The 14,431-nt window shown below is 48.7% G+C and overlaps 1 protein-coding gene across 1 annotated transcript in view; it reads right to left on the bottom strand.

Moving 5' to 3' along the window:
* Positions 1–3,248: 3,248 nt before the first annotated feature.
* LOC144152801 (dnaJ homolog subfamily C member 13-like) overlaps positions 3,249–14,431 on the bottom strand; it is a 133,328-nt gene continuing 122,145 nt past the window's right edge. The window contains exons 37-42 of the mRNA XM_077684265.1: positions 14,057–14,218; positions 13,750–13,959; positions 11,963–12,097; positions 7,337–7,465; positions 5,961–6,060; positions 3,249–3,774 (exon numbers count right to left, since the gene is read on the bottom strand). Of these exons, the coding sequence (XP_077540391.1) occupies positions 3,689–3,774; positions 5,961–6,060; positions 7,337–7,465; positions 11,963–12,097; positions 13,750–13,959; positions 14,057–14,218 (822 nt within the window). The 3' untranslated portion in view covers positions 3,249–3,688. The remainder of the gene's footprint in view (positions 3,775–5,960; positions 6,061–7,336; positions 7,466–11,962; positions 12,098–13,749; positions 13,960–14,056; positions 14,219–14,431) is intronic.

The raw sequence follows: 14,431 nt of genomic DNA, 5'->3' as shown, positions 1-14,431 counted from the left end.
TCGGTGAACGCTCCCACAATGTTGACGCGCAAATGTACGTTTCACCGCATGTCAATGGGCAGCCAATCTCGTGTCGCATGGAGGATCCCCAGAACTTTGTCAGACCTGAGTACTCTTAAAGCGTAAGTTATCCTCAACGTGCCCACGTCAGTGAAGTCCGGTCAGTTTTATTTGCATCACTGTGATGCAGGCAGGCTCGGGTGAAAAGCGGACAACTTTCTCTAGAGGAAGCCAGAGCACCCCAGTTGCCCACTCTCTGATCGGAGCGTCCCATCTCCAATCAGGCAGCCTTGATTGACCCCCAACCTTGCCTCGTGCGCAGGAAACGCTCGCAGTGGCAACGCTGACCCAAGCCTCAAAGGAAACACTGCACGCTTAAAGGGTCCATGAAGAGAAAATACAACTTGGTTTAACTTTAAAGAGTTAGGCTTTAGTACCTCACTCAGCTTCATTCCGTCCACGAAAGGTGTTTTTTAACCAATGAAAACGCAAGAAATACTTAAGGACTTTCAAATTTCGCGCCACAGTGACGTGTTATCGGCGCGAGTGATGTCATATGGGCCAGCACTGAAAACGTAATTTTCAGTGGGTTAGGTGCACGTTAGCATTCAAGTGATTCGATAAAACGGAACTAGCGGCCTGACTACAATCGTCCATTCATGTGTCCTGGCGATCGATTAGTTCGACCGCCGTCAATCGCCCAAACAAGATTCTGTGACGTCATAGAAAAGTTGCCGAAAACTGGCTATCGAGTCGCCACCGCTCCACACGTTTTCTTTAATATTTCCGTTATTTTTTGGTAGTTTGCGATAAAATCGGTATCATTTTTATCAGGACAAAGCAGCCTTTCAATGAACCAAACTTGTATTTTGTCTTCATGGCTCCTTAAAGTCTAGGCCCCTCCTGGGAACTCTCCAAGACCTAGTTTGCAGGGAAACTCGGGGGTTCTTCCGTACACTGGCACACTGGCCATACAAGCACTGCTGCACGATGCCTTGAGATTCTGAAATGTGTTCTACGCAAGCCAACAAGGCTGCGTTAGTAGGGGAGGTGGACAACAAAGCACTCGGCTGGCTCAAGTCCTTGTGTGAACCTTCGGCTGGCTTCGCGCACCCAAGCTTCACATCAGGGTAGCACAGAGGCGGTGAGAAGCCCCTGCTCCTGATAATTGAGCACACGATGGAATCTGTCGCCCTAGGCTCAAAACTGATGCATTCCAAGCAAAAGTGTATACTTGGTGGAGCCCATTTCGTCTACCAGTACTATCACGTCCAGGAGAATGACCCATTTTGTCAGCGAACCATTGGCTGGTTCAGGAAAGGGTCAAGCAGCTGGAATTGCTGTCAGTGCCGGGTGCAACACAGCCCAGTATTGCCGCAGGCACATAAAGTTTGTAACTACACTTCTCTAAGTATGCAGACCCTTTCCTTAAAGGAGCCATGAAGAGAAAATACAACTTCGTGTAATTTGAAAGAACTAGGATTCAGTATCTCACTCAGCTCCATTACAGCCCCAAAAGATGTTTTTTTAAAGAAAAAAAGCAAGAAGTATTTAAAAACTTTCAAATTTTGTGCCACAGTGACGTGTTATGAGCAAGAGTGACGTCGTATGGGCCAACAATAAAATACAATTTTCAGTGCGTTAACTGCACGTTAGCATTCAAGTGATGCGGTCAAATGGAACTAGAGGCCCAATTACAGACGTCCAGTCATGTGTCGTCGCGACAGGTCAGTTAGGCGGCCGCCAATCACACAAACAAGTTTCCGTGACGTCGTAGAAAAGTTGCGGGAAATTGGCTAGGGGGTCGCGACTGCTTCACACGTTTTCTTTGATATCTCCGTTATTTGTTCGAAGATAGCGAGGATATTGGTATCATTGTTATCGGGACTAAGCAGTCCTTCCAATAAACCCAATTTGTATTTTGTCTTCATGGCTCCTTTAAGGGGGGACATCAGTAAACTCTGTGAAACTTGTCAGCCTTGATGCTCTATTTCCCACTGATTGCAAATATGCCATATTTTTTTTATTTAGTAAATTAGTTACCAAGATAATTAGAGATAATTAGTCATTTTTGGAGGAACAATAGCCAAGCAGTGTTAGCCATGAAACTGTAATCTTAATATTTTCCAATACCACGAAACGTGGTGAGTGCAATGAGAGAATCGGTTTTTTGATGCACCGCTTGGAGGTAATTTTTTACAGCTCAATAAACTTTCGTGTTTGAAATGGGCATTCGAAACGGTTCATTGCCACTAGTGCCACCAAGGTTGAATAGAAATTAGTTTCATGACTAACACTGTTTTGTCTATTGTTCCTCCAAAAATGACTAATCTTACTACTGCAGTAACTAATCGATTTACTAAAAAAATAATGGCATATTTGAAATCAGTGAAGAAAAAAGCAGCAAGACTGACAAGTTTCAAAGAGTTAAGTTAAAAATTAAAAGAAATTGTTTTAAGATCAGTGTCCCCCCTTCAGCGGAAACTCACAGAAGTATTGGACAAGTTGACTGCAGAAGCTACCTGTTTTCACTTTCTGGCGGAATTGATTACCGATAACGCACCCTCTCTCACAGCCAAGATGTTTGTAAAAGAAACGTGAAAGTGATGCGAGAATAGTGCGATTTTTCCCAGAGTTTCCAAACTCCCTCACAATTCTTGTTTTCAGAGCTTTCCCACTTAGCAGACACCCCTGACCCCATAGAGTTTCATACTAATATATACTAGAGGGAAATCTGGCGCTGCAGTCACGGGCCACCGTGGGTGGCGCCATTGCAGCTAGCGACGTTCCTTGCCTCCTTGGCTTGGTTAGCCACATGGCTTCTTTTTCGTCTTGAAACCTAAATCAATAAAAAGAAGTAACATTGTTTTTTTGTTTATCTTCCATAAAAATTCTAAATAATCCCTGACAAATACATCTTCCTAGCGCTTTAATTTTATAATAACAGAACAAATTCTATTATTCTTCTGCAGTAATATTGTTGCATTTTTGCAGCCAGAGCCAACTTTTCAGCCTGTTCACGAGCCATGCCAAGGACAAGTGGAACGTACCTGCCGGGTCCATGACGAAACGCTCGCTGAAGCGCGGCTCCCCTAAACAGTGGAGCCAGATTTCCCTCTAGTATATATTAGTATGAAACTCTATGCCTGACCCACATGCACTCTGGTCGATAGTGTTTCACAACACCAAAGTGTGGGTGTGTCCCTGACGTGAGCAGGCAGGCAGGTCCAAAGAAAAGAGCCGGCGTCTAGAAGAGGAATGTCTTTATTGTAAGCTGGTTGAACCACTCTGCGTCAGCACCGCAACTTCCAATAGCAAAACAGCATGCACGCACTACCCCCCCTTCTTCGCCCCCCTTCTGCTATAAATCTATAACAACACTCTCTCGCGCATCGCTCATCAACACATATATTCACATAGTATGCAGCGGCGGCAGAAACGAATATCAACACATAGGGAAAGAATGGCTCGAACAACGAGGCCATCCCCAGCGGCGGCGGTGGTGGTGGTGGTGGTTAAGTGGTGACCGCGACATCTCTCCAGCAAGCGCAGGGTCCCGGGGCCGCAACACCACCACCACTCCGAGTGCAGGACGGGCCCCGCGACAGAGAGTCCATCCTGTTGTAGGGACGGGACGCTGCAGTTCTTGCAAGGCACATTTGGTTTGCTTCTTAGGCCACCCCAACCATCAGCTCTCGCCCAGCGGGGGTGGGGTTTGCGGCATGTGCTGGCTCGAGCCCTGGGTCAGGTAGCCGGCAACCGCTGTTCCCGCACCTGCAAACGAGACGCCGGCCGCAGTCAGCCACAGCCGCTTGCACGTAACCCACATTCTCTGAAACCCCGCAAGGTGGCCTTCTAAGCCCAACTATAGTTGGTAGAATAAGCAGGCCGTCACAGATTCCAGTGGTTGTGACTTCTGTTGGCTGCCCGACACCGCAAAGTGGGGACCACATCAGATCTACTGCGGGGATCCTATAGATCACCTTTGCCCCTTTCTGCAAGTGGGGCTCTCAGCGCGCATGAGGCCCGCGCAATTGTCTCGGGAACTTTGTCGTGCGGGTTGATGTGGTGGCACGAAAAACCGAATCTCCTGCCAGCCACGCCTGTCCTCACTCAGGTGCTTTGTGGGGAGAGGTGCTGCTCATCTTATATGTTGGTGCCATTTTGTTCCGTGGAGCTGTTAGCCCCGAGATCAGACGTCGGTGTTATAGGCCCCTTGGGCCGAACCTCGGCCTCGTGTATACCACCCCGGCACTTCTAGCCACCCATCACAAAGGCGCATGTCAGTATATGGTATTTACTTTGCCTCGTTCACGCAGTCACCATGTACTTGTACTACTCGGCTAACAATGCCTCTTGTCCATCTCACCCCTTTGGAGCCTGTCATTGTCCTGCCAGTGGGTTGAACCCATTGTAACGTTCGCACAACGCTCTTAACTCTTAGTGAATGTTGGGAGTGCTGTTGCCAACCACAGCTAAGCTAGCTGAGGTTCCAGCACCCACTGGCTGAAAATCCAGCAGGTGTAGTAGACCCCAGTAGACCCCAGTAGTAGACCCCAAACGTTGCAGCCCTGGCTCTTCCCTTCTTGTTTCTTTAGCGACCTAATATCGAGGCATCCTGTTCTTCACCTATCAAAAATTCTTATGCAATGGCCATTGGGCATCATTCTCGTTATGACGGCATTTCAGGACAGCATTCACATTTACATAGTAATTGATACAGCCTCTTTGTTATTAGGCATTGAGTACACAGAATAAAATCACATCGCCGACAGCTCTTGATGGCGTGATGCAGACGCTTTTGATTTTGTTACGATTCAGCACTGCGCTACTATGCGCGGGTGTAGCTTAGTGTAGTGAGGGGAAGCACCCCGTGCTTGGCGGCAAAGCCCGCCTTCCTCGAACATGCTACGACAGGCCGGAGTGTGTTTGCTGCACGGGCGCCTCGTCGGTGGTGACTCAAGCCGCGGCAGCTGCAAAATGCAAAATAAGCTGCTCTGGTGGAGACATGCAGAGACTTGAAACTACCAGTGGACGCCGCTCGCCGAGATCTCCCCTCACCCTCTTTCAGGTTCAACGTGTGCCACTACCGCCAGCCCTCCCGAACCTGGAGAGTGTTCTTGTGCGTCTTACTGTGTTCAATCCGTGGCGCAAAGGTGTTTGACCATTAGCATTTAGGTTTAGAAATCTGTGTTTCCGAGGAGCGCTTGGTTGAAAAATGTTGCCAGCGCTGTTGGCACTGTTAGCAAAAATACTGAAAAATAGTAACCTATTGCGAGTCGTAATTTCGGCCAAAAATTTTCACCTGCTAAAACTCCGCAGAACATTCCACGATAGCAAACAAAAACACTTCATATTAAAGCCCTTACTATATTTACTTTTCATATCTGCTTTTCTGAATAATGTAACATCACATTGCAAACATAACATTATGAGGTCTTAATTTTTTCCTGCAAAAAGAGAAAAAGAAAGGCTGAGTCGTCTTGGCCCGAATTTTCTTCTAAGTATTAGGGCACATGTATTCGTTGGAACAGTGGAAGAAATACATGTAAGGAACATGTATTAGAGCAGTACAAGTTTGTATGGGAATGCTAGTACACTTTATAGACAAACAGCTCCATTTGTATTAGGCCAATGCATTCCCGTAGAAAAGTAACGAAAATAATAGCAGAGGCAATTGCCAAATTGATGCTTGAATACGTGTTGCGCATTGTTCTGCAGTACGTCGAAGGGTTTCGTGTTAAATAGACAAGCTCCGGATGAAAGCAAGTGGCCAAGGGCCCCTTATAGGTTCAGATTCCCAGAGTTTACTGCAGGCATAAAGATTGCTTACTGTTATGAGAGGTTCTTAATTTAGGGGCTCTAGTTCCGAGCTCGATAGGCAGTGATTCGGAGGAATGAGTCAGGAGCAAATGGCAGTTATTAACCGTGCTAGCCGAGAGAAACGGCGCAACACTCACTGGGCAGGTACCCTGCGGCGGACGGAGGTGCCATGAACAGGTCGTGCTTCTGGTCCTTGTAGTCCGACCATACGCTCGACTGGCCCAGCACGCTGCTGACCTGCGCACCAGGACACATGGCTGCTATTCCACACAGCACTACTCATCACGTCTGCTTTGGTTTTCAGCGCTACCACCTCTCTAGAACAAAACATTAACAGCGCAAACTTGTTCTTTGCATGGCCTGGCTGGCTGCAACGCTGCCTGCAACCGGGTGAGGGAGCTGGAGGGGAGTGGAGTTGTGCAATTCGGGCTCCGATAATTTGTACTTTAAAGTCGAGTCAGCAATCGGAGGTTGCTTTAGACCATTGTTCAGAAATCTCTGAAACGGAGTCTCCACTGTCTATCCGCTTCATCCGCTATTTAATACAGAGGGGGGTTTTCATGATAAGAAGTTATAAGGGGGACCCTACTGTTGAAACATCCGCAACAAGTGAAGAATACAACGACACTGGCAAAAGCAAGCAAACAAAGAACACTCACAGCAAGGTTAATACTTGAAAAGGACATGAGCAAAACTTGCCTTTCACAAGGAAAAAAACATTGCACAAGAAAATATTTATACCGGGGAGACGAAAACCAGCAAATCAAAGTGAGCGCGAAATATTCAGGCTGCAAAACATGCCAGAGTTGCACAAAAACAATGCAGAAAATTACAAAGGACTCGTGACACATCTGAACGCGATGCCACGGGACACTGTACACAAATGACTGTTTACGTCACCACATAGCTACAGTGCACTAGAAGAGGGAGGTGCGTCGTTCAGGGCCGATTAGGGGGGTCCCTCCTGCGATGAAAATTTCCGCCGAGGAACTCCTGTTGTTAGCAGCGCCCCTGGCGGCCGCTGCTGTCCAGTTGGTTTCAGAAGGTTTGTTTGTTAAATTATTCCTTATTTATTGCCATAAATAGTCTTATTTCTTTATTTCACAATGTCAAGTTTTATAAAAACTGCCAAATAACTGTTGAGTTTGATTTAAAAACTTATAAGTGGCGCTGGCTGCAGCAGGAGCTCTCCGGGGGAATGCCTGCGCTCGATACACTTTTTTCATTCGTTTTTTCCCCCCCACACGACACACATCTACCTGCTAGTACACTGTAACACAGCTGACGTCAGCGCATAGTTCTCTCGAAACAGACTGATAACTTTCCAAAATAATTATCATGCATAGCTGCAACATCTTTGTGCTTGGACAGTGCTCACTCGGAGATGATTTTTACAAACAGCAGGTATTTCTGGCACGTCATCCATTCTATGTTTCCACATCTTTCCTTCGGAATTTCCCCTCCGCCACCTTTCGAGGGGGTAAGTGCGCTGTGTCGAGGCTGCGTTTCCCACCTGTTCTCCGCTGGCAGTGTCGGCCGCCATGGCCTTGAGCACCTGGACGGCGTGGGCCTTGGTGGTGGCAGTGGTCGACGGCTGGCCCAGCAGGCTCAGCAGCCGCTCCACCAGGCCCCCTCGCACCGCCTGCACCGAGTGGGGGCGGCACATTCATCGCACCGGAGGCGGACCTTGCTTTGCAGCGGTCCTCCCGAAGAACAAGCACACAGGCACTCACCGCCTCCTGCCCTCCCCCTTGGGCCTCACCAGCTGGTCAGGGCACATGAGAGGTCCACCTCACCCCCCTTTACCTCCTACATGGTGCATCTTTATTTTTTCTTTGTGAATGTGTAGTACAGGGGTGAAAACGGGCTTAGGCCTTCTTCTGAAGCAGTAAAAGGGGAGTTTGGAGCAGTGCAGCCTGTCTGGAAGCAGATTTCCAGAGCCAAACTATATATTTCCAGTTTTTACTTCTGGTAAAAAAGAGGTTTACTTGAAGGGACACTGAATGCAACCAGCAACTTGGTTTCAAACGAAAGTCTGACCTTCCCCATAACAGTTTTAGCATTGATTGGGTGCCGAAAGATGCCTTAATTGCTCAGAAATGGCTAATCACACACTGATCAAACGTGGCACAAACAGTGGCTGCAGTCGCTGTTTGTGTCACGATGAACCGGAAGCAACCGAATACAACGCTACCAACGCACCGAGCAGTTTGGTCAGTTTCAGTCAAATCAGTCGTGCCTTCTCGAACTCCCATGTCTTTTGCAGCTTCGGAACACTAAGCAAAACATTCCTTTACGGGACCTGTGATCAGTATTGACGATTTGTTGAAAAAAAAAACTTTGTTGTCCTTTTGAGGACCCGCGAATGTTGCCATCGACTAGCAATAGCTTAATGTGGGCCAGTTGGTTCGACATGATCACAGGGTTTAAAGGCGCAAGAAAAAATGCGGACACTAGAAGAAAAAAAACAACCAAGACAAACGAAGCGAAGGCGCTTCGGCGCTTCGTGGTTCTTCGCGAGAACCAACTGCTCGCACGTAGCTTGCACGCTTGGGCGGTACAGTCACCCAAGTATGGAGGAGTAGCGCCATTCAGCAACAGCCAGGAAAGACATTGCGCACGCCAGATGGTTTAATGGGGCAGATGGGTCTTTGGGCCCGAAAAACGCTAAAAAAATTGTTTTCTGGAAGATGGCATTTGCGGCACCCACGGCCATTTTTTCTACGAGTCCGCAAACTTCCTCATCAAAGGCACCATATTTTACCTACTGTAAACGACATTTTAAAGTGCACTCTACAGCTCAGTTCGTGCAGAATTCGATGGTGAACCGGCACTTTTCTTGCAACGCCAAGCGAGCATTTCGCCCTCTGATATCTCGGCACCCAGAGCAGGTACATTTGTAATTTTTTTTTTTGCTTTTGATATCTAAATGTGTGGAGAATACAATGCTGGAAACAAATTTTTCAAATGGTGTCTTCGGAAAATTATTATCGTGTTCAATCAACACTACCTGTGAGCCATTTCTGGCAGAGCGCGGGAGGAGTGAAGTTCAGTGTGTTGTAAAATGACCCAAAATAGGTAAATCAAAAATGTTCTTCTGACATTGTATTCTTTAGTCATTTGTCTGCTTGCAACAGGGTAATTGCTATTCTGTATGGCGCAGTTATTTTGTAATTGTGACCCAAAATAAAAGCAATTAATCATTAATTATCTAAAAAAAATGATCAACTTGCAAAAAATCTAATTGCAGATTTGAAATCAGCACAAAGAACTCCATAATGCCGTGCAGTTTCATTAAAATTTGTTCGTAACTATAAAAAAAAAATACCTCTAAGACCAGTCTGCCCCCTCAAGCATTTCTGGTGCAAGTAGTGTGTGTGGCATAGCCAGTGGCAGCAGCTTTCAAGTTTCCACTATTTTCTACCTTATTTAAAAAAGAAAGCTAGCTACGCGTGAGAGCGGTATATTTCTGTCCTCAGTGAGCTAATCTATAAATCTAGAACAACTTGGATTGTGACTTCAGTGTCCCTTTAACATTTAATACTGAACCAACCCTACTTTTGATGCATTAAAAAATGCCCCCATAATTAAAACATCCCAGCTGACAAAGCAACTAAGAGAAAAAATCCCAGGCCATCTATACTAATGTGAAACCTGGGGAAGGGGCAAAGCATGCAGCGCATTATAGTATCCGCGGTGGGTTCGCGTTTTTGCCCATGGAGACGAAACTGTTGGGGGGTATAAGGTACACAGCTTCGCTGTAAGTTTTTGAAGTACGAATCGTTCTAGCGCGAGGCATTGGAAAATGAGAGTACCGGTATTTTAGTACCGTGACTACATGGAACGACGACAACGACAGGAGACGCCAACAGCCCGAGCCCCTAGGGGCCTCGCGCCTAAAACAAGAGACGAGCAATGTTTTGAATAGTTACGTGTGACAAGATATAGGCACATGAAGAATATACGCATGTTATTACAACTGACATGAGCAACAATCGAGATAAGGCTGGAGATATCCGAAATGTTCCCTTCTGCACCTATCAAAAAATTATCAGCAAAATCTACGCAAAAAAAGGCATATTGCTTCTGCCAATAAATTTAGAGTCACTGACATGAGGAATTAAGAAAGAACAAGAGACAAGTGATGCATTGCATAGGTAAACCAGGCTACACTTCAGACAAAAATAAATAAAGATGACAATACAAAAAATGAAACAAAAACAAATACAAAAAACAAAACGCAGCAATAGAAAGAAATAGTGGGGAGGGGTGGGAACAAAAATCATATGAACTGGGAACATATCAATGGGGTTCTACTGTATTTACTGATTTCCTAGACAAAAACTGAAGTCTTCGATTTCTGACGTGTTTAAAAAGTGGCCTGTAGGAAAATAAAAGGCTGATTTAAAAGAATTAGCAAAATTTTTCTGTGGCACAAAACAAGCACGAAAAAGCTTTCCTGCAACTTTCAGCTTCATTTATTTTACATGGGGCAACTTTCCACCACAAAAGCTAAATAGTGTATTACATGGAATCGTGATGATACGAATCTTGCGGGACCGTGATATTCTCCTGTCATCCAAAATTCTTACGAACCAACGCCGACCAAACCATTGAGCACCAAAACGTTTTCATTTATTTATTTTCTCGCTTTAGTTTGAAGAAATCCATGAAGTCTTTCTGCTTTTCCTTAACCTCCATGTCGCTGAGCAGTCCTCTCTGGAGTGCGTAAGAACTTTGCACTCATCTTCTTGCTCATGGTGCCCCAGCTCACTGCATGCTGCAACACGTCAAGAGCATGCAGGGTCCCCGCCCCATCCATGCTAAATATGTCTCATGCTTCATACTCCGATAACAGCGCCGGCAGTGTGTTGGCCATCGAACTGCTCACCACTGAGTCGTCCACCTTCTTTCCATCCTTGCACACAGTTTTGTATACACGACCTTGCCGTTTTTTGAAATAGCAAATACTCCTGTGGGAGGCCTTAAAGTTCTTGATTTCAAGCAAAAGGGTGATGTCGTCGGCTTGCTCCCGGTACACTTTTCCTTCGACGTTCACTCCAGCCACAGTCACTTCCTTGAACCATGTCGGGAGGTTGTCTTCAAGCTTGACATGCTGGGCTGCCTGGCCTCCTTGACATTCATGCCAAACACTGCGCTTTTTTCAAAATCACGTAGCGTTGCGCAACAATGATGCACAATGTCGACGGCAGCAGGCCGAGCTCTTTTGCCAAGCCGCTGCACTTCCTTTTCAGTTTGTTGCTGTCTTTATTCAGAATCTCCAGCTTGTTGAAGGAATCGGCTTTCGTTCTATGCAACATAGCTGGTAGGCTCGTTGATTTGGTTGGGAGAAGTCCGTCCACAGTAAAAACCTCGGACACGCATCTCAGAAACCGAACGTCCACCATGAGCAGACGGCGGCGACGGCGAGGAGCGGGTCGAAAGCCCCCACATTCCGAAGGCGCGGCCCCCAACCCAAGACCAATGAGACGCCAGCAACTGAGTGATGTCGAGTCGCTAGTTGACTGCATGATAAGCGCCTGCCTGCCCAAGGCCATCAAGGCATTCTCCCCAGAGTGTTGTTGCCCAGAGCCTGATGGCACAGCCGTGATAGACGTGGCATGCTGCAGATGACAAGGTATGGGAGCCAGGTGCTTCTCGATTCCACCGCCACCCCGCAGCAGGCAGTGACAACAAGTGCTGCCACAGGGAAGCTTCCCAACTTTGCGACAAAACCGGTTGCAACCCGAATCCGCGCGAAAAAAGATGCCAGCTTTTTCGGTGCGGACTGGGAGCAGACTGTTGGTAGACTACCCACAAGGAGGAGTGGGACTTAAAACTGGTTATGTGGACGGCTCCGGAGGCCAGAAAGATGAGTTTTCTCCGTCCTGTGAATCAGCCTGAAGCACTGAAAGTGCGATACATCCGGTGCCCAACTACCTCTAACTCGTTGCAAATAACGCGTTTTTCGTGCGTTTTAGCGGGGCACTCATGTTGCCAGCAAGGCACAATTTCACGCATCCGAGTGTACCGAAACAACCGTCTGTTCATTGGACGTTGGCCAGCCCCCCCTCCCCGAAAGCCTCTTCCCGTCCCTGAGCAGCAGCAGGCAAGGGCGGGATGCAGGAAGAAGACTGACCTGGTGCACGAGCCCTGGCACGGCGGCCTGGCAGAGTCCGAGCAGGGTCTGGCAGGCCAGCTGCGCCGACTCGGGGTGGCTCAGCGACAGGCCCAGGGCCTCCAGGCACGAGACGCCCAGCGCCTGGGCACACGCCTGCGACGACGACAGCACGGCCAGAGTGAGAGGGAGGTCAGAGCGAGGGTCAGGACGACTGCCACTCTAGACTGACCCACTGAGAACCAAAAGGAACACCCACGCCATTCTGCAAGACTGGCACCGGAAGGGTTCAAAACAAATCTTACAACATGTGTCCCCCCACAAGTTTACAAAAAAGTGCGCATTTTGACAGTGCCAACAAGCAAAAGAAAGCCAGGAACAAAAGCGGAGCACTGCGGCTGAGGCTAGTAAGAATGAGCTTGTCAGGAGGTCGCTGCTTGACGTTTCGCTTTTTGCTCAGCAGCACTTGTTTTTTCACCCATTGCTACCATGCCACCACCGCTCATGACATTTACGTGGCCAACTCCATCTACATTCGCCTCTCCGCCCCAGCTTGACCGGTCAAAGTGTGACGTTTCACCAAACCTTCCAGAACAGCACTCTCCACCATCGTTTCACCACTCACTCTCCCTCGCAAAATGCCGCCACAAAAACGATGAGCAGGGGACAACCGCCTGATGATGCGAAGCCAGCCAGTAGACTACGCAGCAGACCGTTAGCATGTTTGCCTCACTTTCGGTGCATTGCCCGACTGATCATAGCATATGCTCTTTCATGCAGTGCTGTGCACGTGACCATCTTTTTCCATGACCCTGTACGTATGCATTTGCTGTGACAGAAACCTTGCGTGTATGCTAGTTTGGCCTGAAACCAGCTCACTCCTACTCACCAACCACCAGTGCCCTCTGCAACAAAGCCCCCATGGGCAGACCAGCTTCAGTCTAGGGGCCATTACCTTTGCCTAAACGCTGCCATACCAAGATGGCGCCCCCTCTGAAAGGCCTTAGAGACCAGCCAGAAGAGGCTTCTGGGAAGGTGGCAATGCCGAGGCAAGGTCAAGAATAGGGCTGATTCTGCACAAGAGTTTAGAAGGGCGGGCATTCGCGCTATTTGCTGGGTGGCCGGCTCAGCTGTTCTGGACATCGGCACAGGCCACGATCAAGAGTGAGATGACGAAGGGAGCATGAAGGTCATTGAGCAAACATGCCGTGCCGCCTTAGGAACTGAAAGCATACGAGCATGAATGTGTGATGAGTGGATGAGAGTATGCTACAGATAGAGAGAACAGGAAGGCTGCAGTGGATTGAGATTGTGCACCAAAAGGCGCGCCCATCACCCAATGTGCCTTTTCTCGTTTCCGCATTGACAGCTTGCGTCATGTCAACCATGCTGTTCTTGCCGGTCTGCACATCCGAGGGCACAGAGTTGTCATCTTGATTTTTGCTGCAGTGGTGATTACTCTACGATTTTGTTTACTTTGGCCCATTGTCTCACTTGTTCTGCCCATGGCCTCTTCAGCCTAGGCTGGCAGCAGTACCCTTTGAACACACACACACATACACAAGTAGGACATGTCAAGATGTGCGTGGTGCATTGCTGATAGATTTTAATGGCACGACGGCAGCTTGGCTGAAAAACACTGCGGATGACATTAAATGCAATGCTATCCAAAAATTGCATATGGCCATAGCAAAAAAATAAAAAAGGCTTAAGAGTGTGGAGTGCATAGGGTAGAAGAAGGATGTCTGGAAATGAGTTGGACTGGACACGACAGCCTGAGCGAAAGGCAGCCGGCGCGGACCACCCACCTGGCTGGTGCTGGCCTGGTGCAGCAGGCGTAGGCAGCCCGGCCGGCTGGGCTGGCGGGCCAGGGCGGAGCACAGCTGGGGCAGGTGGCCCAGCACGGGCAGCCGCTCACGCAGCGAGGGCTGGCTCTGCAGCACCGCACAGGCCGCGCTGCATAGCAGCCCCAGGGGGCTCTCCCCGTCCTCTTCCTCCGCCGCCCTCTCCCCCTGCACCTGCACCACCAGGCGGTGACCGAACCCTCCAGTCAAGTCAAGGAAGGAGGGAAGGGAGGGAGGGAGGAGGAGGGGGAGGAGAAGAGTCCCGCCCCACCTCCTTGGCCAGGAGGCTGCAGATGCGGTCGAGGCACTCGGTGAGGAAGTCCAGGGGCCGCCGCAGGGACCAGCCCGGGTTCTGCACAAACAGCCGCACGTACACCCCGGCCACCACCAGCTCTGAGGGGTCCTCCTCCACCAGGCTGAACTCGGCAGGCAGCTGAAGCAAAGGAGGGGGCATCAGGCATGCACAGAGACAACCTTCCTTCCTTCCTCGCGTAGCACGGTCAGCACAGGCACAATGAGTCCTGCCCCACGATTGTACCAGATACCAACAGAACTTGGGCCCCAATTTCATACAGCGACACATTACTCGGGGGTGGGGGCTGATGGTGAAGCATTTCTCGGCACGCCACAGCCCTCTTCTGTGTTC

This window comes from Haemaphysalis longicornis, unplaced genomic scaffold (genome assembly GCF_048455015.1).
Source record: "Haemaphysalis longicornis isolate Haplotype H1 unplaced genomic scaffold, Haemaphysalis longicornis Haplotype H1 scaffold_9, whole genome shotgun sequence".
NCBI lineage: Eukaryota > Metazoa > Arthropoda > Arachnida > Ixodida > Ixodidae > Haemaphysalis > Haemaphysalis longicornis.
Note: the sequence above shows the minus strand (reverse complement) of the source record. Positions and strands in the feature narration are given on the sequence as shown.